This window comes from Diadema antillarum, unplaced genomic scaffold (genome assembly GCF_040938485.1).
Source record: "Diadema antillarum isolate AM-2024a unplaced genomic scaffold, OU_Dant_1.0 seq00000728_RagTag, whole genome shotgun sequence".
Classification (NCBI taxonomy): domain Eukaryota; kingdom Metazoa; phylum Echinodermata; class Echinoidea; order Diadematoida; family Diadematidae; genus Diadema; species Diadema antillarum.
In genome coordinates this window covers 770,395-795,265 of record NW_027271630.1, presented here as the reverse complement: position 1 = coordinate 795,265, position 24,871 = coordinate 770,395, and the positions used below count along the sequence as shown (strand labels likewise).

At 37.5% G+C, this 24,871-nt stretch overlaps 1 protein-coding gene across 1 annotated transcript in view; it reads right to left on the bottom strand.

Moving 5' to 3' along the window:
* Window positions 1-1,963: 1,963 nt before the first annotated feature.
* Window positions 1,964-24,871, bottom strand: part of LOC139738180 (alpha-aminoadipic semialdehyde dehydrogenase-like) — a 62,913-nt gene continuing 40,005 nt past the window's right edge. The window contains exons 13-18 of the mRNA XM_071648840.1: window positions 20,456-20,562; window positions 18,535-18,651; window positions 17,376-17,473; window positions 16,019-16,092; window positions 8,031-8,106; window positions 1,964-4,052 (exon numbers count right to left, since the gene is read on the bottom strand). Coding sequence (XP_071504941.1) covers window positions 3,998-4,052; window positions 8,031-8,106; window positions 16,019-16,092; window positions 17,376-17,473; window positions 18,535-18,651; window positions 20,456-20,562 — 527 coding nt within the window. The 3' untranslated portion in view covers window positions 1,964-3,997. The remainder of the gene's footprint in view (window positions 4,053-8,030; window positions 8,107-16,018; window positions 16,093-17,375; window positions 17,474-18,534; window positions 18,652-20,455; window positions 20,563-24,871) is intronic.

Genomic DNA, 24,871 nt, shown 5'->3' with positions numbered 1-24,871 from the left:
AGATAAACACTGCTCCATGCAGCAACCAGACGTGTAAGAACCCAGTTCATGAACGTTACCATGATAATTGCAACACGGTATTTACTGGAAATACAGTGTATTGAATTGCATTTTATGCCAAACTTACATATCTCCTCAACCCTGTTATTTCAACACTTAATCACATGCCATGAGCCAATGCAATCGGTACTTGATACCTTGGGGTCGAAGTCCGGGCTAATTGGTTTCATAACCGAGTACGGCTATTGTCGAGGTTGGGGTGGGGTGTGGACAAGAGCTAATGAAAGAACAATGTCGACTTTTGAGCGAGTGCAAAATAAAGTAGAGTGCGTAGCCAATAGTCTGTAGGTGTTACAGATCCTAAATGCGAAAAGAAGTGACAAAAATAGAACCTGACGTCTCAGGGGGAGGGGCAAGAAAATGCTCCATTTTCTTTTTAATATACATTGTATATATGGGGGGGGGGGGGGGTAGGAGGGGGTATTTCCCATCCCTACGAGGAAGCTTTGGCATTTTAAAAATTGAAATTCAACTAGGCTCACGTTTTGGGTGACATACATAATTATGTACTTGGCCCTGGTACTTGGAATATCTTCTATCAATTAAGTAGGACAATAAATTAGTTATTTCATCTAATTAGCAAAGAAAAAAAAATCTTAAATTGCTGCGCGATTTACTAAACTACTCAAAATACTTCAAATTAACAGCTAAGCGTAGCGACCGAGCAGAGGGAGGGTATGGGAAGTGGTATCTCCCTCTTCTCACACGAGGGAGCTTTTGCATTATTGTAGAGTTAATATTCAACGAATATGTGGTTCACACATTGAATGAGATACCTGGAAATTTTTCAAGGAAGTAAGATTATACATTGGCTATTTTGTAAAATTGCCCCCCCCCCCCCCAAAAAAAAAAAACAAAAAAACAAAAAACAAAAACAAAACACAAACAAACAACAACAACAAACGAAAACAAAAACAAATGACTTTTTTTTTTCTAATTCTTGTGTGACTTTCTCATTTAACGCTCAAAATCTAATATCACCGCGCAGCATTCGGGTGGGGAAACATGTGGAAGGGGTATCCCCTTCCAACAGAAGTAAAAGGGAAATTTTGTTTCTTGTTTGTTTGGTGTGTTTTTTTTTCTTTTATTGAATTTCAGTGATTTGGTGTACACTTCAAGTGGACTATTTGACAAATTTTCAATCAGAACAGTACACAATATATATTATACGTTGATTATGTAAATTGCAAAAAACCAAAACCAAAACAAAACAAGATTTCATTGTTGCGTGACTGTGTGTCTAGCACCCATCCCACCCCAAATTATGATGAATTACAAAAGTTTCTAAATAATTTAATCAGATCATGTAAAGAGAAGAATTATGGTTGTGAATCAAGGAACTTGTGTCTATAAGGTGTATACATTGAAGGAAATTACCTTCTTGTTCAATATCTATTATTTTTACATCCAGGCAGGCAGATCATACTCATACATACACCTATTTTGTCATGTGTGTATCGAGGAGTGTGAGTGTATGTGTGTACAGTAGTATGGTTATGGGTGAGAATAGTAACCTCTGTGATCATGTTGTAATCATGAGGACAGTAAAATCCATGATTATCAATACTGCCGTCCCTTGAATTGGCAAGAAAAAGTTTCATGCACGCTTGAAGGGAACAAAATGTTCCCTTTTTTTTCAATTCAATTCAATTGAACTGAATTGAAAAAAAAAAAGGGAACATCTACAACATGCTCAGCATAACATTTTCTCACAAGCAAAATTTCTTTGCACTTTGATGGCATGTACATATGCCACAATGCAAGCTGACTCCAAGAAGATGAAATAAATAAAGTTTACTGTGCAGTGTCTGATTATGCACTCTGACACATTGGCATTTCAATGCGTGTACTCATGTGATGATCAACTTTAATCAAGAATACAGAATCAACATCTTGCTAGGAAGAAAATAAATGTTTATTCACAAACATGATAATATGCCTTTAAGACATTCAATTTGACAAAAATTCATGATCATGCAAATTATGATGCATCTCTAAAAATGCATGGCACTCTGAGTTACTGGCAGCAATTTTTTTTTCAGTTTATGCCCACTTTTGACATGAAAGTAATTAAAATTCACAACAAATACCTGATCAATACCTTTACAAGGCTATTTTAGAAGAAACTCTAGAACCAAAATCATTCAAAGCCTTTTACAGATGTCACTTCATTTGGACATTTGCATGCTTTTTCTTTCACATTCATCAAAATAATGGGATATCTTTTGGGCCCAAATGTAATCAAAATGTTCATTATGGGTTCTTATACATGTGTACTGTGTGTGGTTCTTTCATATTCATCAAAATAAAGACATACTTTTTTACCCATTTGAGGTAAATATTTTCATCATGGGTTCTTAAATGACATGTTGTTCATTCACCAAATAAAGACATACTTTATCAAAATAAAGACATACCTTCTTACGCATTTGTGGTAAATATTTCCATTGTGAGTTCTTTTACTGCGTGTCGGTGAAAGTCAAATACAAGTACTCAACCCTTTATGTGCTCAGGCATTTAGGTGCAACTTGCCAAGCTTTTTGTCTGCATTCATATTTTGTAATTCCTCAAAACTTGATCTGACTGTATTCAAAGCTAGCCAGGCCACTCAAGCATAACAATGTGGCTCAGTCCATCATGGTGACATAGTCAGGAGTAAGAGGATTAGGTTATCTCTTCATGGTGGCTGTTAGTTTCCACATACAGTACATGCATTTGTGCCAGTGAAGAAGGCCTTCCAGTAGCTGTGCCCAACAGCAAAGCACAGTTGTGGGGGAAAGAGAAAATAATTCTAATCACGGATTCCTTTCTCTTTTTTGACAGTGACAATGATGAGAACAGAAGATTTTGCACCCACAGCAATAAAACCATAAAAACCGGAAAGTAAATAGCATTCTGTCAACTTACAGTATCTCTTTAAAAAGTTAACTTTAAAATTCTGAAGATACGTGAATACTTTCCATTGTAATATGCCTTACGTCTTTACTATTGGCAGAATTGCTCTTTTCACACATGAAAGCATAAGGATTTAAAAAAAAAATGTCTTGTCGGCAAAGTCAAAATTGGCATGTATTCCACTAAAAGGCAAACATATAGATAGACTATCTAAAACAAGTTTTTGGCATGATTAATCGAGAGAAAATTCTGTCTGACATGGTGGTAAATGTAACAGAAATATGATGCTGCTTACAGTTATTTCTTACAGAAGTTCTTTTGTGCCTCGTTGCAAGCCATAAAGATCCTAAAAATGTTCATAAGTACAGGGCCACCCTGCCGTAATGATAAAACATCCAGATCTGTGACTCAAGAGTGGGTATGCCAAAAGCTTTTTTCTTTTCTGACAGAAAATATTACATACACCTATCAACCAAGTTGAAGACCATAATACGCCAAGCCTCCCTACCACACACTCGAAACAAAACAAGAAGAAAGTATTGTGGAAAAGCATCTAAAACAAAGATAAACGGCTGTTTGACAACCACCACTACGAAAAAGAAATAAGAGGCTTATCTGCACTCTGCAGACTCCTCTTAGAAATAAAGAACTTGAATGATTAATGTACAATGTCCAGGTGAGCAGAACTATAAAACTTCATGATAGAAGATTAATGATTGGCCTCATTCCATATATCACATCTTCAGCCAAGTTTCAGTCTCTTTTCACTCCAGTTCTAGATTTCAATGGTTTTCACTTTCTTAAACTATCAGCCTTGTCTGCATTTACTGTACCAATATTTCTTAATCAGTCTATGTTCACATTCCTTTTTTTTTCTCCTCCTCCAGATATTTCTTCTCATCCTTCTCTCCCTAGCTCACTCATTCTCCTTCTGTGTTATTCCTTAAACTCCTGCACAATGAACTGTACAGAGTGTTTGCCGTTCTCTCTGCAGCATAATTGCATTATGTGTGTCAGATGAATAGGGGCTGTGTGTCCACGTCTACTCGAACTTCACCCCCTGGGCAAGAGGGAGCTCCTTGCTGTAGTTGACAGTGCTGCAGGGGAAATGATAGACATAACACATATAACACATTAGCATACCACTCTGCCTGGTAATACAAAATTGAAGGAAAGGTAAGTTGAAATCACTTTATAAAGTACATTGTATGTATGTACTGTATGTTCAAGAAGGAAATATTTTACCATGGAGCTACAAACATAGTGCCATGGTCTTACAGAGGTTTTTAACAGTCAAAAATCACAAGTACAAAGTCCTGCCAGTGACTCACTAATAACATAAGTCTAGATATAAAAGTAAAAAAGTACCATGTTACATTAACCCGTTGAGGAGGAGTCCCGAGTACACTCGGGCAGGGGTCTATGAGAAATGCGTGTTGTAGCAAAACTGGCCAATCCTCAACGGGTTAAGTTATACATTTAGAAATAAAATGCACAGCCTGACAGCCAGCTGAAGTTGATTTCTTTGAAACAGCAGTGAATGAGCCCTATTAAAGCATCACTTTTTATACAGCGCAAGCCAGCTGCTTGCACATATTGCCTTTCTTTTTCTCTGAAAACATGCCAATCAGATCATTCACCCTGAACACTGTTCACTGATCAGCATTTGTACAACACACTACTGTAAAAGTGGTTTCTTTCGCGTACAGATACTTTCGCGGTTTCCATTGGTGCCAACGTTTTCGGGTGTGTTTAAATTCACAGTCTGCAAAATCTGTGAATTCACAGTTGGCAGAAACTGTTCTATCTTGTACATGAAAACCCAAAGTACAATGTATAATCCAATCATTCTTTTACTTATTAAGTAGAAATCAAAATCAAATGCAGGCTTACCTAAAATCCCGTCTCTCGAGTACTTCATAACATGCTTGTACCTACATTGCGCGGTATCACTGTGTGTGTGTTGACCATCAATACACTCAATGTGTGGAATCTTCGTGTGTGCATGTGCGCAATATTATTGTAACAAGTGGCAAGTTCAAAACATTTTCACAGGATATCAAATTTGCTGTTCAACCTCAAAGCGCGAAAAGCGCGAAAATAAAACCACCACGAAAGAAACCACTTTTACAGTATTTAACCTATTTTTCCTTCCTGGGATATTTGCAATCTCTCTCTCCCTCCCTCTCATTTTCACACATGCATGCACACACACACACACACACACACATACACACACTGCAAGGAATGGGAAAGTTCATTCAACTCTGCATCAGCTATTTGCCATGTGATTTATTCTCCCAACCCAGCCCATATGAGGAGTGACTAAATCAAACAAGTGAGCTGCCAATGTTTAACTTGTCTTAGACTCCAAAGAGGCAGTCCTGACAACCACTGCGTAGACACATGCCACATACTGCCCCCAGAAAAAGATCGTATCAACTCACTACAAATCCTGTATGATGTCATCAAAGTTGGAACCATGTCTACGGCATTACGGCCTTACCCACAATGTGTACTGAGGCACAAATCCTTCTACAACTGAGATTAGAGATATATTTTCAATTATCTTCTCCAGACTTATTACATGTTACCATGTATCACAAAACCAGCAGAAAATAGCATATACCAATTTTACAAGAGGCCTCATAGGTGAAGTGAGCAAACCTGGTCTCTTTTAATTTTCTGAAAGACACATTTTTTTTTCTCAATATTCCAAATTTTGGGACTCCACAATAAATGGAAATGTTTTCTTTTTTGCGTTTTTCCAAAACAATTCAGTTTTATGTTTTTGTTGTTGTTTGTTTGTTTTTTGGCATGATTAGGTATGCCCAAGTGTTCCTTTTTCAATTCTTAAAAAAAGGAAGAAGATAATGCTTTTTCTTTCAAAGTTGGTATTTATGTCATGAATAGAATGTATTTTAATGAGTGTGCAAAATATCAGCTTAATCTGACAGTCCCTTTGAAATACAGTAGTTGCTGATGAGTTTAGAATCCTGTGTTTTGTGCCATTCATTGCACAGAGCACCACTAGATGAGATGTAGTGTTTAAATGTCAAAGCCTCGTTTCTCGGTGAACACTTTTCCAGAGGATGTACTTTCTTTTGATCATTTTAGAATACTGGACTAGGAAAGTCTGTTTGCATTGAGTCAAATGTTACTTTAAATCTTAGAGTCTTCTCTTTCCAATCTTCCCTTAACGATTAATTCTGTGTCAAGCAACATTTTGGTGGTTTTGTGATGCAGCATCACACTCATGAAATATTCTGTGGCTTCATCTATTTTCAAGTTACACATGTACCCTGGTGATGGCACAAGGAGCTCTTTTTTTTTTTTTGACATGGTAACATACAGAGTACTGTATGTACAACAAGCACAATTTAGGGAGGTCTACAACTTGAAATTTAAGCATGTTGCAAGCTCAGAATCTGAGAATATTGCAGAAATTGTATGCACACAGAGTGCACATCACAAGCATGTAGTATGCAATATGCACAAGTTTTTCACATGTTTGAATACATTTTATTTTGAGATTAATTTTCTTGCAAATTCTTGAGGATGTTGCATAGCATGTTGCTGGCTTTTGAGAAAGCTGCATAAGAATTTGAACATGTTGCAGCGACATGCTGAAACCCCTCGTGAACCATCCTGCAATATACACTATTGCACAATATAGTACAAAAAAAATACTCCCCAGTGTATTGCCAGCAAACTTGTATTGCATTGATAACTGCATAAAAGCAACAGGTATAATTTTACTGGAATTACAACAATAATTTCCTTTCTACACTATGATTCAACTGAGATACAGAATTGAGTGGGGGTTTTCTTCCTGGTATGTGGTATAAGAATCTCAATAATAATGGTGTGGTAACTAGACTGTGGGTAAAAAATATTACCTTTATTTTGCATTATAATTATCATAAATTCTCCTGAACTTGAGTTATCCTCACTCTTTAAAGGGATCGTATTGTTCTGGTTGAGACCTAATTTCAGGTTTCTAACATCTTTTTGTGAGATAATGAGAAACCTCTTATGAAATATGAAATAGCATGTAATTCTATGAGGAATTCAACATTTATTCGATGAAAATTGGTTTTGAAATGGCTGAGATATCAAAAAAAGAGCAATTCTAATAAAGTGTGGGACCCACACTTTCTTATGATTGCTTTGTTTTACTTTGTTTTTGGATGTACCAGTCATTCCAAACCCGATTTTCATCAAATAAACTTTGAATTCCTCTTAAAATGGTATGTTCTGTATTATATCATAAGTGATTTCTTGGTATCTCACAAAAAGTTAAAGCCCAATTCTCATCTCCACCAGTACTGTACCATCCCTTTAAATAACTAACATTGTTTTTGTACTACTTCTTTATTTTTTTGTATTTACTACCACTAAAGACAGGAAACAAAATTGAGCTTACAAAGATTTTTTTTTAATGTTTCTTTGATGTTTACAAAACAATCTGCATAGAAATAAATTGAATCGATGCATGAAGTGTTCACACTGATTTTTCAGAGGACATGCACTGATTGGATAGGTAATGCTTTTATATGACAAGAATAGGAAAATGATACCAATTTCAGTGATCAGATATTTATATAGTTTAAGATTTTCACTGGCAAGCCCTTAAATCTAAAGTGGCTGGATACCCACAAAGTGTCACTGCTTATTAAAGGTTTGAAAGGTTTTCCAAAGTCCATTGACTAAGCCAAGGAACTGATGATGTCTACTCTACAATGTAGTTGTATGATGACATCAACTTCTTTGCACTAAAAATGAATTGCATCAGGTCAGTCCGTCAGATGAAGATTGTGTAACTTGTAAGCTACATGTTTCTATATTTAGACTGAAGACACACTGAGATAAGTCACCTTCAGGAGAGAGAAAGAAAGAAAGGGGGAAGAGAGGGAGGTAGGGAGGGAGAGAGACTCTAGATCAACACAAGGACTTTGCATGAGAGATAAATCCCATTTTAGAGGGCAGTGTGCCAGTTAGCACAACACCCTTGCCAGCATGACACAGTAGACAACAGTATGTGTGCTCAGTGTGTAAAAGTTTGTTGAACTCACCATGTTGACCGCCTCATGTACTGTTTCCATGCATCACTGCCAGACTCACGCCCACCTCCTGTGTGTTTCTCACCACCTGATGAAATATCAACATTCAGTCCACAAGGTGGTATAAAACTCATGATGATATCTTGAAGACAACTGGCACAACAGAACTCTACATTACATGCAAACATCTCAAGAATTTGCTCACATTCAGACCACTAGTACATTAATTTCAAACTGTGATGAGGGTAAAGCATTGTATAGGTTTGATACAGTAAATGTTCTGGGCCCTATTTTATGAAGAGTTAAAATTTATTACATGGTTGATTTCAACTGTAAGTCTACGGCAGCCGGTGAGGTTAAGGACATTTAACCCATTGAGGATGGTTTGCTTTTGCTACAAAATGCATTTCCCGTATGCTTGTCCGAGTATACTCGGGACTCGTCCTCAATGGGTTAAAATTGATTTTATCTTTTGATAAAACAGGGCCCTGGATTATTGACTCTGTTAAGTGGTATTCAAGATCAAAAGAAAGAAAGCATTCAAATTTAATTTTTGACTGTCTGTGGTTGGAAAGCAGCTCTAGTCAGCAAAGTTATAGTCAATACAGTAATACTGCCTTAGTGACCACCTGCCTACAATGGCCACCTGTCATATACTGGAATTTAAAAAAAATTGAAAAGAAACCCCCCCCCCCCCCCAAGATAAAAGCCATGTTAAAAAGCCTGTCTACAACATCCATTTTTATCGTCTCCCTTGGGTGGCCACTCTAGACAGGTGAGACTGCACTTTTTTTATAAGACAGGAGTGCGAGAAAAAAAAAAGAGAAGAGAGAAATATCATGCCAAAGATATTACCTCATGGGGGGGGGGGGGGGGGGACTGTGAAATAAACACAGGGAGATAAAGCTCAAGGAATTGCCAAAATGAACAAGACTTGGTGGAAGATATGGAAGAGAGAGCAATAAAACTTCAGGGAGTCAATACATAAGAACATATAGAGAGATTGAGAGGGAGGGAGAGAGATAGAGACAGATATATATAGAGAGAGAGGTAAATATAAAAGAGAGAAAGAGAGAAAAGAAAAAGAGAGAAGAGATAAAGAGAAGGAGAGAGAGAGACAAATAGAGATAGTTGGCCAGTAATGATATAAATTTGGAACGATTGTAAACCTTGAGCCTGTAAACTGATAATATGCCAATTATGGTCTTATCTTTATTTCTTTTATATCACTGAGCACAGACTTACAATGTGACCCACTTTATCATGGAGGTCATCACTGATTTGGCTTTACTGTCCAATAAAGAGACAGTGAAACAAACCAGGACTTAAAACTGGGAATCATGTAAACACTTGACCACCTCCGTGGGACAAACAAGAGCCTTACTTAGGTCAGCCATTAAAGCAAAATTAAATCAACAAAAAGCATAAAAATGTGTACTGTATATGTATATCCAACGTACATACAATACAATATGAATTATTTAAACAGATAAGCAAAAAAGCAAGTAAACTACAAAAACAAATAACAAGAAACTGTCCATTTCAAGTTTTAGCCTAAGACAAATCAGTTTGACAGAGTTAACTTCGACTAATCTGTACGAATTCTATAGAAGATTTTTCAAAGGATGGAAGATAATATTGTACTCAAGTGACACTTCTGTCATGGAAAGTGTTTTAAGTCAAAAGCAATTTATTTCTTTTTTCTATTTTAAGTTAAGTGGATTCTTCTTGTACGCTTGCTCAGTGCTATATGTGAGAGCCATCACATGCACACCATATATACTGCTGTCATATCATTCAAACTGGATGGAAGTTGATACACAACTCTGAAAGTCATCACATTAAAGGCATAATTTACCATTTACTACAGATGAAACAAAAACACAGCTATAGTGCTTCAAAATAGTTCTAAAATGTGAGTTTGAGACAGAAACTACATGTACCACTTTAAAAATTTGAAACAGTATTTATTTCAAGTACTTAAAATATACAAAATGTGATATAATAAAACTCTTTCTACACTAAACCATATAGTTATGGTTTATTGACAAAAATAGTGGTATCTACTTACATTTTAAGCTTTATTGCAAAATGCTTACATGGTAGGATGTTTTGTGATACATCTGACCTACACATATGTACCAAATGTGATATCTCAAACATTTTTTCAAACATTGCTCAAAATGGTGAACCTTCATGTTATCAGTTGTTGGTCAAGGAATTTGATTTAAAGTGACATAAGGGGAAACTGTGAACTAAGAAGGAAGCTATCTTGGATAAATGCAGTGATGAATTAAAAGATAAATATTTTTTCATCATTTACTACTCACATCATAAGGCAGCTCAGTGCAATTGGCAATTTCTTGACTGCATTTCCATTACTTTGCTCAAGGCGCATGTAGAAACCAAAACAAACCCGGGTGTAAAAGCCCCATATCTACTAAATGCAACTGCTCCAATAATATCTGCATGCAAGCTCTGACCAAAGCCAGATCAAACTGTGCCCCTGATTAGCTTGCTTGATCACTCTTGGTTAAAGATTTGTTTGTTAATAGTTGCACTAAGCAAACAGACAAATGTGTGTCATTTTTTCATGCTAAATGCCACTGCAACAAATATTTTGGGAAAAATTATCTTCCATCCTCTTTGCCCAAGATAAGGGCAGGGAGCTAAGTTCACTGGTTTGTTTCGTTAGCAGTAGTTTCAGGTACATACACATCTCAAAGTGACTTATTACGTTATGGGCAAATATTAGTTTTTCACCCAATTCCCAGGCCCCTGTGCAACGGGACTGTGTCGGGCCTAATGGTTGAGTATATTAGCGGCAAAATTACAACATCTGCCATCATGCAGTAGTGATTTGATCAAGAGAGATGAGAATGACCTTTGAATGCTTATCACAGAATAATACCGCATACAAAACAAACAACAACAACAATTAGAAATATGCATTGCCATGCAACAGTAGTGACTCCCCAAGGTCACTACATAATTTCTGCAGTACCATATAATCTCCCATGAAACAAAAGGGCTATTCAAGAGTATTAAGTATGCGAGATATTTAGCAGGTCTATTTTTTTTCCAAATCAGAACTTCCCCAAAAGTTTCATGAGTGGTTAAACTGTCTATTCAAAGATACTATAAATGAATAATATGTAATGAAATTGCAAATATAGTTTAAGCAAGCCCGAGTTATTACAATTCCTGACCTCACAGAAAAGATTCGTGCAACATAAAGTGAGGAGAATACCATTCTCCTTTCTATTTTGAAAAACCTATCAAAACTCACCGAACATGTCTGATATTTGTGATGTCACTGAATGTAATCAGCAAGCAAAAGAAGACTACATCCTATAGACAATGCACATGTTCAAAGGTGGAACTGTTTTCCTTGGTGAACATTTTATTGATATCTTGCTGCAACAAATGCCATACCAATGCAAAGTGAATAAAGCACTTTTCTGTGTCACTTGAATAATCTGCTTTAAAAAAATCAACAGTAACAACAATCTTTTAAATAATAGGTGATATTCCTGTCTCTCAGGCACTTGCAAGCCCCGAATACTTCAGCAAAAGTCATTGTCAGCATTCACTCGGCCTTGCTACAATTGCAATCAGCCACACTGCCATGCTGGGTGGTTTGCTGTTCATTCACATTCACTCCATTCCTTGTTACACATATATACACATACTTTTCAAATGCAAAAAATATGATGGCCCTTGCATTTCAAAAATCTTAGAATAAGTCTTTCCAGTGATGGTTTCTAAGCTGGGCACTGGCATAGTATCGTTCTGTGCTACCTCTTCTTTCAGAGAATATCACATTTAGCATAATTCGAAGTAATTCAACCTTTTCTTCAGTAACAATGACTGCACTTATGATTAGTGTTTTAGCTGTGACATGTCATCTGCTGCTGTTAAATTGGTCCATTTTATGACGTCAGTATCAAAACTATGTATAATTTTCTCAAATTCATCCGCGGTACTGCAGACATCGTAAGAATTTTCTCTTTTCTCTTGTTGCATTCCCTGCTGAGGAATGAGCATAAGTCTTATATTTTGTTATTTCCAAGATTCTGGCATACACACAGCATATATGAATTTTTGCCAAATGTAACTTTCTTTAAATATTCACTTTGACTTTGCAATTGTGGAATACAATAATCAACAGAGTAATGTACATGTGCACATCTGCAGTCATGTGGGGATCATGATATTTTTGCATGTTGTTGAATCGGCAAAGAGCTGGACACACTAATAAATTTCCTTTAAATAAACAACCTGAAAAATAAACAGCATAGTCAACATTACATCCCTCACAAATCATTTCTAGTCCCCTAATTGGTCGAGAGCACCGAAAAAGACAAAACATATTACTACCATGAAAATCCTTGTCCCGTCAGCGTTTTTACTATTCTCCCTAGGGAAATAGTAAAAAACTATATCACACAGCCATGGAAATACTTGCTAAACACACGCACAACACTCTTGTCACAAGCGAATAATGCGCATGAGACATCACGTCACAGTCCGGTTTCCCATCAAACGTGTAACATCTACGCTATGCAAGATAAAGGGCACCACACAGTCGATGCATACACTTTCACATTGTAATTTTGAGCGTGAAAAAAAGGGAAAAAAAGATGACTTTAGATCAGTAAACCACCCACTTTACTTTGCTGCTACTCTTGAAATCCATTGGGAGGGATAAGGCAAATAAATCAGGCCATTTTGAGAGGTTCTGGTAAAACCATGTGCCTTCGGTGATTTCAGTAGCATCATTTTCTTTGAGGCTGTGCCCCTTAGAAAATGAGTGCTACTGAAGTCACCTAATGCACATAGTTCCAATCAGAGCCTCTCAGGCCTGGTATATTTGCATACTATTATACTGCATACTATATTATGTTTGACCATGTAACAGGCAGGTACTAAGGGCAGCATTACAAACAAGCACATAAACAAACAAGGCAAGTACCGTAATGTGTCTCGCCCACAAACGTACAACACTTTTTTTTTATCTTGTTCACAAATGGACCTAAGGATCAAAAGTTAGGAGTCATAATTAAATGCACAGTACATTGGGCCCTAAAAGTTCATTGACCCCTGCCTGTGACCTTTGACCTTGTGGTGACCATCAACTCCCCAAGGTACATCTACCATCCAAGTTTGGTCACAAATACACTTACGGATCAAAAGTTATGGTCCATAATCGAAACGCGCCCTAAAAACTTAACATTGGGCCCTTAAAGTTCATTGACCCCTGCCTGTGACCTTTGACCTTGTGGTGACCATCAACTCCCCGAGGGACATCTACCACCCAAGTTTAGTCACACACGGACTTTTGGATCAAAAGTTATGACCCATAATTGAAACGCGCCCTAAAAACTTAACATTGGGCCCTAAAAGTTCATTGACCCCTGCCTGTGACCTTTGACCTTGTGGTGACCATCAACTCCCCAAGGTACATCTACTTTCTAAGTTTGGTCACAAATACTCTTACGGATCAAAAGTTATGGGCTATAATCGAAACGCGCCCTAAAAACTTAACATTGGGCCCTAAAAGTTCATTGACCCCTGCCTGTGACCTTTAACCTTGAGGTGACCTTCATACTTTATAAAAGGTAAAACTTTGTATGACCACTCTTCCCTCCAAGTTTGATTCAAATTGAAGCCCAGAGTACAGACTTATTCAAGCTTTTATGGCGTTACGGACAGACGACGGACGGACTGACGCTGCAGGCGATCCCTTAGTTTCCCCTCACCTCTGCTGGGCTCGACAAAAATGGATGAGTCACAACGAGAGAAAAGGGTTCTTTGCGGTGTTACACACAAACGCCATAAAATGCCGCTGAAGTTTGACATTTGAACCAATACGCATTAAAAAAAAGATCAGCTAGCTATTAAACAGCACGCACATGCATGTTAAAATGCATCAAAAAGTGGCAGGATTTGGGCAATAAATACTGCTGTAAATGTCATATTTGGGCCATTTACGTGTGGAATTTCAGAAAACGACTTTGCAAATTTAAATACATCAGAGTTCATTCTACAATGTGATGGTGAAATATTTATATTTATTTAATAACTTATTAAATATTTAGTATTTTATGCCCTAGGGGCCCTTTTCTCATGTCACGGGCCATAATGTGCGTAGATTTGCCTTTATGGCATGCCTTCATACAAATCTTTATACAAATATGTCAAGAAATACAGTTCTAAGAGGCAATAAAAAAAAATATATCAGAGGGAGGCAGATGGACCACTAGGGAAAGTATCACCAAAAACGATTGAGAAGATTGGTGCAGATTTGAATACATTGCAAAATACACAAAATGTGATAAGGTGTCAGCAGCGGGTGGGGTGGCAGCGTACTACCGCTGAATCTAAAGTGTCCTACAGTACAACATATATTGTACAATGGGATGCAATAAACAATGACAAAGCATGGAATATCTTGGTGAAAAGGTGAACTGTTGCGATCAGAATACCGTAAAGTTCCGTGTATAAGACGCACTATTTTTTCGTCAGAAAACATTGAAAATCGGGGGTGCGTCGTATACACGGGTACAGTCGAATCACGGAAAAAATCTGTCATGTACACCTTATTTTATAAGGCCAACTTGGGGCCATGTATGCCCATCGACGTTTGGAAGGTGAGCAATCACTAAAACTTACGGATAAATGGGTGATCTTTCAATCTGGACACACACAAAAGCTGCAAATACGAGATAAACTTACGATCGGCCTTGTGCAGTAACGATGTATCAATCTGGCCATAGACAACAGCTGTAACAGCACTGCTGTATGCTACCGATGTCAGTCTACCAAGCTACCAACAGCCAACCTAGTAGCTGGAATATGCGATGTACAGGTATCATTACTAAATTACCGATACCGTAAAACTTATCAATGTACTAGTATCAATATGGCCATAGACAAAAGCTGTAAAATACTGAGTAGGATCGACACTATGTCACCGTAAATATGAACGATGTGTGAAGCATGCGTTTGCTCTTCATTTCACGATGCCAGCTAGGATACTGTACTGTAGCATAGCTACACTGTAGCTAGCTAGCTAGCTAGCAAACCTTTGGCAAAGGAAGCAGCTGCAGAGCAGTGAGAGGCTTTTGCATGCAATGGACTCGCGTGCACACAGCGATCGGATCGTAGCGCGCTTGCCCGTTGCGCGCTGTGTGTGCAAGTCCATTGCTCTCTGTGTGCGTGTGCTGAAATTATAGCGAGCTGCCTTTTGCAAAAGGCTAGCACTGTGCATACAAGCATGGTACAAGAGACACACATGTTACTGGCAATCCCTCCAGGCGAAACAACAGTGTGTGTAATTACCGTACGCACCGTACGTCTCGCCGTATGATCGCTCTGCTACACTTGTTGATGTTTTTCTTATTTTTCGTAATGAACCTTCCAGTCTGACATGCGTCAATATGCGAGACACGTACCCTCTGTATGACAGCAAAGATCGTACTGTACACTCATGAGTGCGATATGCATGACAGATGTACCACGATTGAAAGGCGAAACAATAGCAAGTGAGTACCGAGACAAGTCTCGCATTTTGCGTTTTCCATATTTTGCCGATGTCCGATGAATACCGTTAAAGAAAGTATAAAAGGAAACGAAAAATAGAGCAAATACATGCTGCATTCTAGGGAAATTTTGAGCTGAAATAATATGTATGAGACACGCAATATTTGCGTGGAAATTGTCTTTTTTTTTTTTTTTAAATTTGAGGTCCGAAAGTAGGGGTGCGTCTTATACACGGGTGCGTCTTATACACGGAACTTTACGGTACTCACATTGTACCAATCACTACTGTGTAAGTAGCACTTCAAACAACAAGTCCTTGCTACACAGGTTAGATAGCACATGATTCCTGCAAATATAATGTATGCACACAACTTCATGTACGTCAATTATCAACACACTTGTAAATCTGTATTGGAATGCAGTTAATTCTAGGGTGCAAAGGAAAGCAAACTCACCGAAAGCCCCTCCAATTTCAGCTCCACTTGTAGGAATGTTGACATTCACAACACCACAGTCAGAGCCCTTGGGACTGAGGGGAGAAAAGGCAATCTTCTATCAGACTTGAAGATGAGAACACAATCATAAAATATTTATATTATATTGGATGGCTATGAATGGGATACCAGGGAATATTGCACGAGTTATGGCCAATATTGCACGAATCGAAGATGAATGCAATATTGACCCTAACAAGTGCAATATTCCCTGGTATTCCACGAATCAAGGCCATCCAATATAATTATTATCATCCATACAATCAAGTAGAGCAAGCATAAACTGCTCAAAATTACCAGGCTTCTACTCGTCTCGGCAGTCACATCCCAGCGCTGAAAAGGGGAAGCCCCTAAAACTGCGTATGAAACAATCAATTACGTGTAGCAAGATGTTTGCGCGCTTGTGAATTGTAAAGAAATGACGCGCACTGCGCATTCAGCAAGCGCTTGCGCAATAAACAAGACAGAATTGAATATGGTGTGATCTTAAACGGCAAGTAACAACAGTAGCCTATGGGGAATTAATACGTTGGCCTATGCGTTTCGTTCAATATGCTCTGATATTGAACGGTAAAAATTGAGCGGACAACTATACGCGCATTTAATGCGCCGCTAAAACGTCCTATACAGATGATAATACACTGTATTTGCACAATCAGGGCAAAAAAGAATCAAATCTCTTCATATTATGGAGCATATTCACTTCATGGTCTGCTTCATTCATCTAGAGTTTCTACAGACATGTGAGTACATACATGGTTCATGAAGCTCTCTTTTTATTAATAAATACAGAATGTAATCCAATGTATTGGGGGGGGGATGAATATAAACATGTCTTCTGTATTAAAGCACATCCACATGCACATAGACAGCTCTACACTTTCAAACTGGGGATAACATGTGATGTGCATGGGAAATACAGTGTTTGTAACTGGAAACTTTTGGGCTGTAATTCTATTGTGAAAAAGTTCAAAATCATCTACCACGGTAATTCAGCTTGATAGACTCACTAATTGTGCAGTTATCATATTATTATTTTTTTTTTAACTTCCATATGACAAAGAAATCATATATTTCAAGCCATTGCAACAGGTGAATTACATAAGTGCAAAGTACACTTTTCACCTTTTTAGCCAACACAATACACAAGTTAGCTTATAATCTCACAGAGACGTGGCAGCAAGAAGCGAAGTGGGTTGTGAGGAAAAAGTCTAATCATACATGACTAGAGAAAGAGCAGATGAAACCAAAGTTAGATCAATCTAACACGTTCAGATGAAAAAAGGAACAAAGAGTTGTGGAAAGGACCATGGCCTACCCAAGCCAGTGAAAGATCTTCCCCAAGTCACCGGTAAACAAACTGCTGGACAAACCCTGGTCCACCTCGTTGTTCCAAGACACAGCTTCTTCAAAGTTCTATACAGACAAGACAATGCAAGAAGAAAAATTATCATCTATGTAAGGCATTTTACCATTTTACCACTTTCATGTGCAGTATCAGAGTATATTCAGTAGAACTATAGGCTAGTGTATTAATTCCTTATAGGGTACTGCAGTAAATGGCTGTGCACTAAGACACTATATTTCATCTCATCTGTTGCCCAAATATTTGCTATTCAAGTCCACAAACTCTTGCTATACACGTGTATGCATATGTTTGCTACAAATTGCAAGTCACTACTTGACACATGTACAGTGTACTAACATTTGTGTGGCCACTTGTAGACAAAAAAAAAAGTGGAAGCAGTGCATCATTTTTGTTCAACATAGATTGACATACTCATATTCTTTAAACAAACCTCCACTTGCAACTGTACAATCACCACTCTAACATGTAAAATGACCCTGACTCAAAGTTATTTTCAACACTGCTCGTATTATCGGGAGATATTCACTTGTCACATACGTGTATACTCTGTTGATTACTGGAAATGAGTCTCATAAACCCATTCATACTGCAGCCAAGAATTTGAGCTGCTAAGCCTAATTTACATAAGCCTAAAAAAAAGGGGGCAGCTACACAGTGTAGTTTGTTTAAAGATACTCTATACCCATTTCCACTGCCATGATAAGTGACTGCAGCAAAGATCAATCCTGCGCACCAGTCATATACCATTTCAAATAAAATTTACCTGTGTGTTCCATCTACCCATGATATATATTTAGGCATTACTCCTATGTTGCACAGCCTAATCCCAATATCTGCTTTGCAGCACGTCACAGCAGCTCCTTAAACAGATTCAAACATGCAGCACATTTGACGCTAGGTCTGAAATGGCTCAAAGCACATGTGAAGCCACCTTGAATAGGTGGTTCTAAAAGATCGCAACATCTATGCAAACCTTTGGTGAAACAAGCTTGCATATAATGAAAGCAATATAATTTTTATTGGTTCAAAATGGCGTAGGAAAGAGAATTCTGCCAAGGATGAATGGGGTGATAGAATGAAAGAGTTAGCAAGAAGGTCTAAAGCAAACCTTTGTCTTGAGGATGTAGAGAACTGGAGCAAAAGATTCTCGGTGGACAATCTCTGCATCATGGGGTAGACCTGTCACAATAGTTGGCTCCACATAGAAACCCTCACGGTCCAGGACCTATGTAGGTATCAGGGAGGTAGCATGAGGAATCAGAAGGTCAAAGGTCATGCTCAATGGGAATCTACCAAGTTTCAAACTATTATGCATCTCAAATAAATGAAGTTGATCCTCAAAATGCTTTCGTAATAATATACATGTAGTTCCCTCTTCTGTACCACATAATTTGCAAATTAATGCACTTGTCATTACTTCTGCAACCTCAAAAATAAGAGTTTTTTGCATGCCATAGAATGGTTTTGTATAGAAAAAAAGCTTTTGGAACAATGTTCAGTAGTTTTAGGATATTTGTGAGAGATGTTTAAATCAATCTAGCCTACCAGCTAAGGAATAATGCTTGGCTGATAGCTGTGTTTGATTGTGCTTCTGTGAGAAAAAAAAAAATGGACAAACAAGAGTTTGTCTTTCATTCTGACCACCAGAGACAAACTACAAAAACTGACAAAGTGTGAATCATGTGAATGTAACAGTCTGATATCCCAAAAAATGGCTTCTGTGAGACAGTCTCCTTTAAGAACAGGGCCCCGTTTCATAAAACTTGTTATCAGTGACAAGTTGTCATAGTTGTTATAAGCCACTGAAACCCTTGCATCTGATTGGCTGAGAGCAAATTTGTCATAGAAATGTAGCAGTTGTCATTGATAATAAGTTTTATGAAACAGGGCCCAGATTTCATCTAGGGCAAAATACTGGTACTTGCAGTAAAAACGCGGAATTTGCAACAAAAATGTAAACACTTGAAGATACCTTTAGGAGCAAAATGTAAATGAGCACAAAATTTTACCTTCACTGACCATACCTTGTCCAATAATGGCCTTCTCTAAAACTTTAGTAGGGCTGCACAATGACACTTCGTCATCTGCCCACAATTATTTTTGCTCTGTTACCTTGCATCCAACATGACCACTTGATCTGCACATACATGATGTATTTCAGCATTACATAGAAAAAGTGTCTGTGTAGTAATGGGCCAATGAAAATACAATTTTTGATACAGCAAGAAGGAATCAGTTTCAGACTGCCATCTGCACTATGGCAGCAAATTATTTCATTATACTACCGTACAGCTTACAATTGTAAATGAAGACTCCCAAAAAATTTAACATGGATTCAAAGGGTAGCCAATCAAACACATTAAAATGCAACAGTTCTTCTTTTGTTTCTATGCTAAATGCCAGACATAGCAATGCAATAAAAATCACCAGTGTGCAGAATTCCTGATCAGAAGGGGCACTAAGAAACCTCATTTTGTGCTCGGTTGAAGGCAATGACTGTCAAATTTAAAGGAAGTGTCTACAGTTGTGACAATTACATTTCCTACAGCATCTGGAAAAAGTAAACACTACTGCCAGTTAAACGAAACTAATATCAAAACAATCTTGAAACAAGTTCAAAATGTCAGTTTCTATCATTTCTCCAGCCACCACCCCCCCCCCCCCAAAAAAAGAGAAAAATAATAATGAAACAAAGTAGGCAGAAAAAAAAAGAATTATCTAGTACAAGGCACTAGGTCTCAATGACTTTTATACACATTATGACCATTTGCCAGCTTCAGTTTCATTTTTCAGAGTGAGGCATACCATTTATTGGGAATTGAGTGTCATCGATTATTATCACAACAAAATATCTTAAGTGCCCTGTGTGATGACACCCAGAAAGTTGATTGTGAATCCCAAAACTGTGAACCAGCAGGGGCAGTATTAACATTTATCTTGTCAACAAGAAATGTAGTGCAAATGGCTTTGTCTAATGCATAGTACACAAGCACACTTCACCAATATCAAGGTCATGTGACCCACAGTACCTTGCCACCATACTCCACAGTACCCCCCTGAGCCACAGCGTCCCCTACAGCCGTCTTGAAGACATCTACACCTTGTTGTGAATGCACAGGACCATACAGTGTGTTTTCTGTGTACAAATAAGAAGGAAGATGTGAAACATATGTGTGACGCTCCAACAAAATGAGTCATAAGTCGCACGGGGAATTTTCCCGTAATGAGCCGAAAATGAAGGGGAAGCACTGCTCTGGTCGAAATTTTTTTATGACGGATTTTGATTCCTTGATGTTTTATCTATTTGTACAGAAAATTTCAGCGTGTAAAAATGAGTACAAGTGTCCCAAATCACAGTTTTTCTGAGACCATTTTTTTCGCTTACATTTTTTTCGAACGCTCGCCTTTGCGTTGCGTTTCGCACCTATTGTTCTTGCCCGATCGAGACTCCGCCTCCGTTGCTAGGGTGTATGCTAATGAAGCATTGCTCTTGACCCCACTGAAGATAAAACAAAGCATGGTGCGCTCGGCGGCGTCGGCGGCCAAGCGGCGAGGGCTTTAGAATTACGCAATAACAGTGAGCTGACCAAGGCTATCAACTGCATGACCAGCGAGTTGCGTTTGATACATGCACCACATTCGTGAAGTGGTGATTGATGTGACGCACAAATGGCGCTGAAAAATTTTATTCCAACGACGATCACGCAAAATTTATGATACTTTATCAATGAGCTAAAATGATCACATATCGAACTTGAAACCTCTCTAGTGATGCGTGTGTGTACTTTTACAACGGTTATTGGCCTCATTAATGAATTCATTCAAATGATTATAACTTTCGTTCCCTGGTATGTGACTTGCTGTTTGAAGTTCATCTTTGGAGATATAGTAGGGCCTAAGTTGTCAATTATTCTCGTTTTTATAAAGTCGAAAATTCGTGTGATAATTAGCCAAATGTATGTAATGCGTAATATTATTTCCCTGGTTAATAAAAATTATTGCCCTATTTACTTATGATGGTTTGGGCCGTGACGGCATGGAGAGAAATCGGAAGACAAACATTATTATTATGCCCAAATAGCTCGTGTTCCCTTTGGAGGATATTCTGACTCTTGTCATCTGTGTATTTTTTAGAAGTAAGACCTATTTGAGAAAGTGACAGAAAGCTGTGTCGCTACTCAAAAGTGTGCTTCTTCATTTTTTTTTTTTTTTTTATCAGAATGTTTGTAATGATAGCTGTTTGTCGTGTATTACGTGTAGCTGACATGTGAGAGGTCAAGTCTGCAAAGAATTTGGCTAACAGCTTTGAGAAGTAACAGCGCTAATTGCCTATTGAATTGTGTATTGTGAGGAATTCGAATGAAAGAACTCGGGCGACACTGTTCACGCCTTTTATCCGAGTAAACCCCGCATCAACGAAGCCTTGAACAATGAAAGGTAAACTTCCTGCTATCAAGAGGTGGATAATCACGCAACCAGTATTCTTTCTTCGCCATTGATAGCAGAATCAGTGACATACTGTAATGGAGCAACAGTGTTGGAGGATCGGCATTATGTCTGCTAATTTGTAAAAGAATTTTTCAGTCCCCTTTTGTGTTCAGAACCACAGTCAGGGACGCTAACTTACTTTATCTCTTACAAGCTATCGTTACTATCTTAAAACGTGAATTTTATGAAAGGTTAAAAGCGATCGCGGAATCAGTTCTTCTGCGTGACACCAGGCTTTTGTAAAAGCATACCAAGCTTAAATCGTTTACGTGTATAGAAAGGGCGGGAATACACACTTATCGCAATAATCCGGAATTGAGAGTGATACACTCTACTATTTTTCTTCATCTTTACCCCGACAAAGACCATGGTAATTCAAAACAAACAAACAAACAAACAAACAAACAAGCAGTTGCATTATATCAGAACGTACAGAATTTTTGTGTTTCATGTATGTATAGGTCATCTCTTGATGTATAGTTGGCATTTGTTGTCGTTTTTTTATAGCGTTTCCTAATAAATGCCTTTAGCGAAAACCCAACACAACTTTTATCGAGGGAAGGGAACTTAAATTTGAATATAACATAGTTTACAAAAATCAGACATGTAAATAAGGCAATCATATACATCCGCATGGCCGATTGTAATCTCTTACTTTGAATATTAAACATGACCGCCTGCATTTACATGCTTTTTCGAATTTCTTGAACTTTGCCTCATTTTCTCTTTCTTTTTATTTTTTTAACAATTGCTCGCAATATTTAAAAATCGTAACACAGTCTGCTATCCCACAATATAATGTTCCATTTGATTCGGCACTTATTGTTGGTCGGGTGACGCCAAATGTTGGAAACTCGAACGATGATACATGGCATTTTGTTTGTTGGTTTTCGTCTCATCGCTCAAAAGAATTTTGACTACGGTTACAGAGGTATCATCTACAAGACTTAACTGATGGTTTACAGAAGTGATCATCAATTCAGTAAGGATAAGTCAACAAGTCATGAATTCACTTTACCACTCATGTCTAATCGCACTACGACATTGTTGAGGTAACTGCACCTTTTTATTCTCATAGTTCAAACTAATTCTTGACATACTCAAAACAAATAGTTCTTTATATAATTTCTCAAAATACTCAAAAGATGGCCTAAGTCAAAACTTTCTACAAAGATTGCATACGGCAATCTTTACTGGTCTAAGCAAGTTTTCTAGAGCTATCAGTTCCCCCTATGACGATGACTTCGATTGCGTTTTGAACTTGTACCGAACTACTTTCAAAACGGCTATTACCTTTATAGTTCGATTAATGAACCAGTCTTTTGAATTCATAACCAACATTCGTAATCGTAACCATCACAGTAACATAATCCTGTCAATAACAGTTGGAAAATGTAAATGCTATTAGCGCAAAATAATTAAGTAACGATTATCTTCATACATTCTAATTCCTAAGTGGTGTCGCTACGAAAATGACACATGGTTTGACTACTGCTTCAAGCAAATAAAAGTAAAAAGGAATGGGATATACTTGTAATGATAAAACCACGCCGTACAATGCATTCCACTGTATTTGGTAACGTTTGGTTACGTTTCTGTGCGCTTTACGTACGGAAAATAAAAGGCAGATTGATGCTATTAACATGCTAACGATCAACGCATTAAAATACATTGTGTACAATGTAATGTTTTAGTATACGGTTTGAAACTTTGAATTTGCGAGTCCTTTATAAAGTTATAAGGTTTATTACATTATCAAGCAAAAATTGAAGTATTTAGGGTTTCGGATTTGCTCAGAAGACTAACAATGCTATATACATGTATGACGATCGTTCGCAACAGAGACAATCCGCTTCAATAGATATACAATGTAATTCTGTTTTCATATATGAATTGAAAGAGAAACGTAAAGAAGTCAACTTTTTAACTTCATTTAGCTTTCTCACCAATTGAACTTGATTTGATCTGCCATGCATGATATCGCTGTGTACAGTGTGTTCTATTAATTCTATTAAATTATTTAATTGGCGTGCTTGTTTTTTACGCAGAATATTACAGGTAAGTATAAATTCACAATGTTTGTACATATGACATGTTCGTTGTTTTGTATTTTCGACGTGTCCATTATCTGATTCTGACCACGAAAATATGGCGACTGTTTAAGTGCGGAGTATGTACTGGAAAACTAATGTCTGCTGCCAGTATAGACAAACTAATTTCTAGTCTATCCCCGCTTGAAATGGAAATAGAAAAATAAAACCGAAGTTCGACTTTCAGCACATTTCAACCGTTTTGTATAGTGCCTGATACATGTAATGGACATAATTCTTTAGCGCATAAGCAATCACACATCTTTCGGGAATAAATGTACGTCTTAATGATTGTATCTCATGGAAGAAAACTCGTCTCCTTGCCTCAATTTTAGCTTCTTCCTTTTCAAGCTTGCGAGAAAGAAATAGTTGAACATCAATCGCAATCATAAAAAGAGGCACATCCTTAAAAATAAACACAGGAGCACTGAGACACACTACGAAATAAAAACGGGCCTATCACTATTGACAACGCATGACATTGAAATGCTTTTTTTTTTTTGGGGGGGGGGGTAATACAATTGATTGTTCTGAAGGTTCGTTAATCACACAATGAAATATGGTTCGCTATTAGCTTACGTTCGTTAACAAGAAAATCAAATGCGGTTCCTTTTCCGGTGGTTCCTTTACCCGAAAGTAATCAAGCAATCATTTTTATCTTAGTAAGGTTTGTGAATACAAAACGAAATGAGGAAGGCCTAAGTATTAATTCCGAATATTTGTCAGTATAATTATCTATCTCAAATGCAGAAAGATTGTAACTGTAAATGTGATGTAAAAAACATTAAGCTTAAACCACAAGTTAATGGTTCTTTATATGCTATGGTATTATAAAAGTGACCAAGAATAAGAAGTATATTTATGATA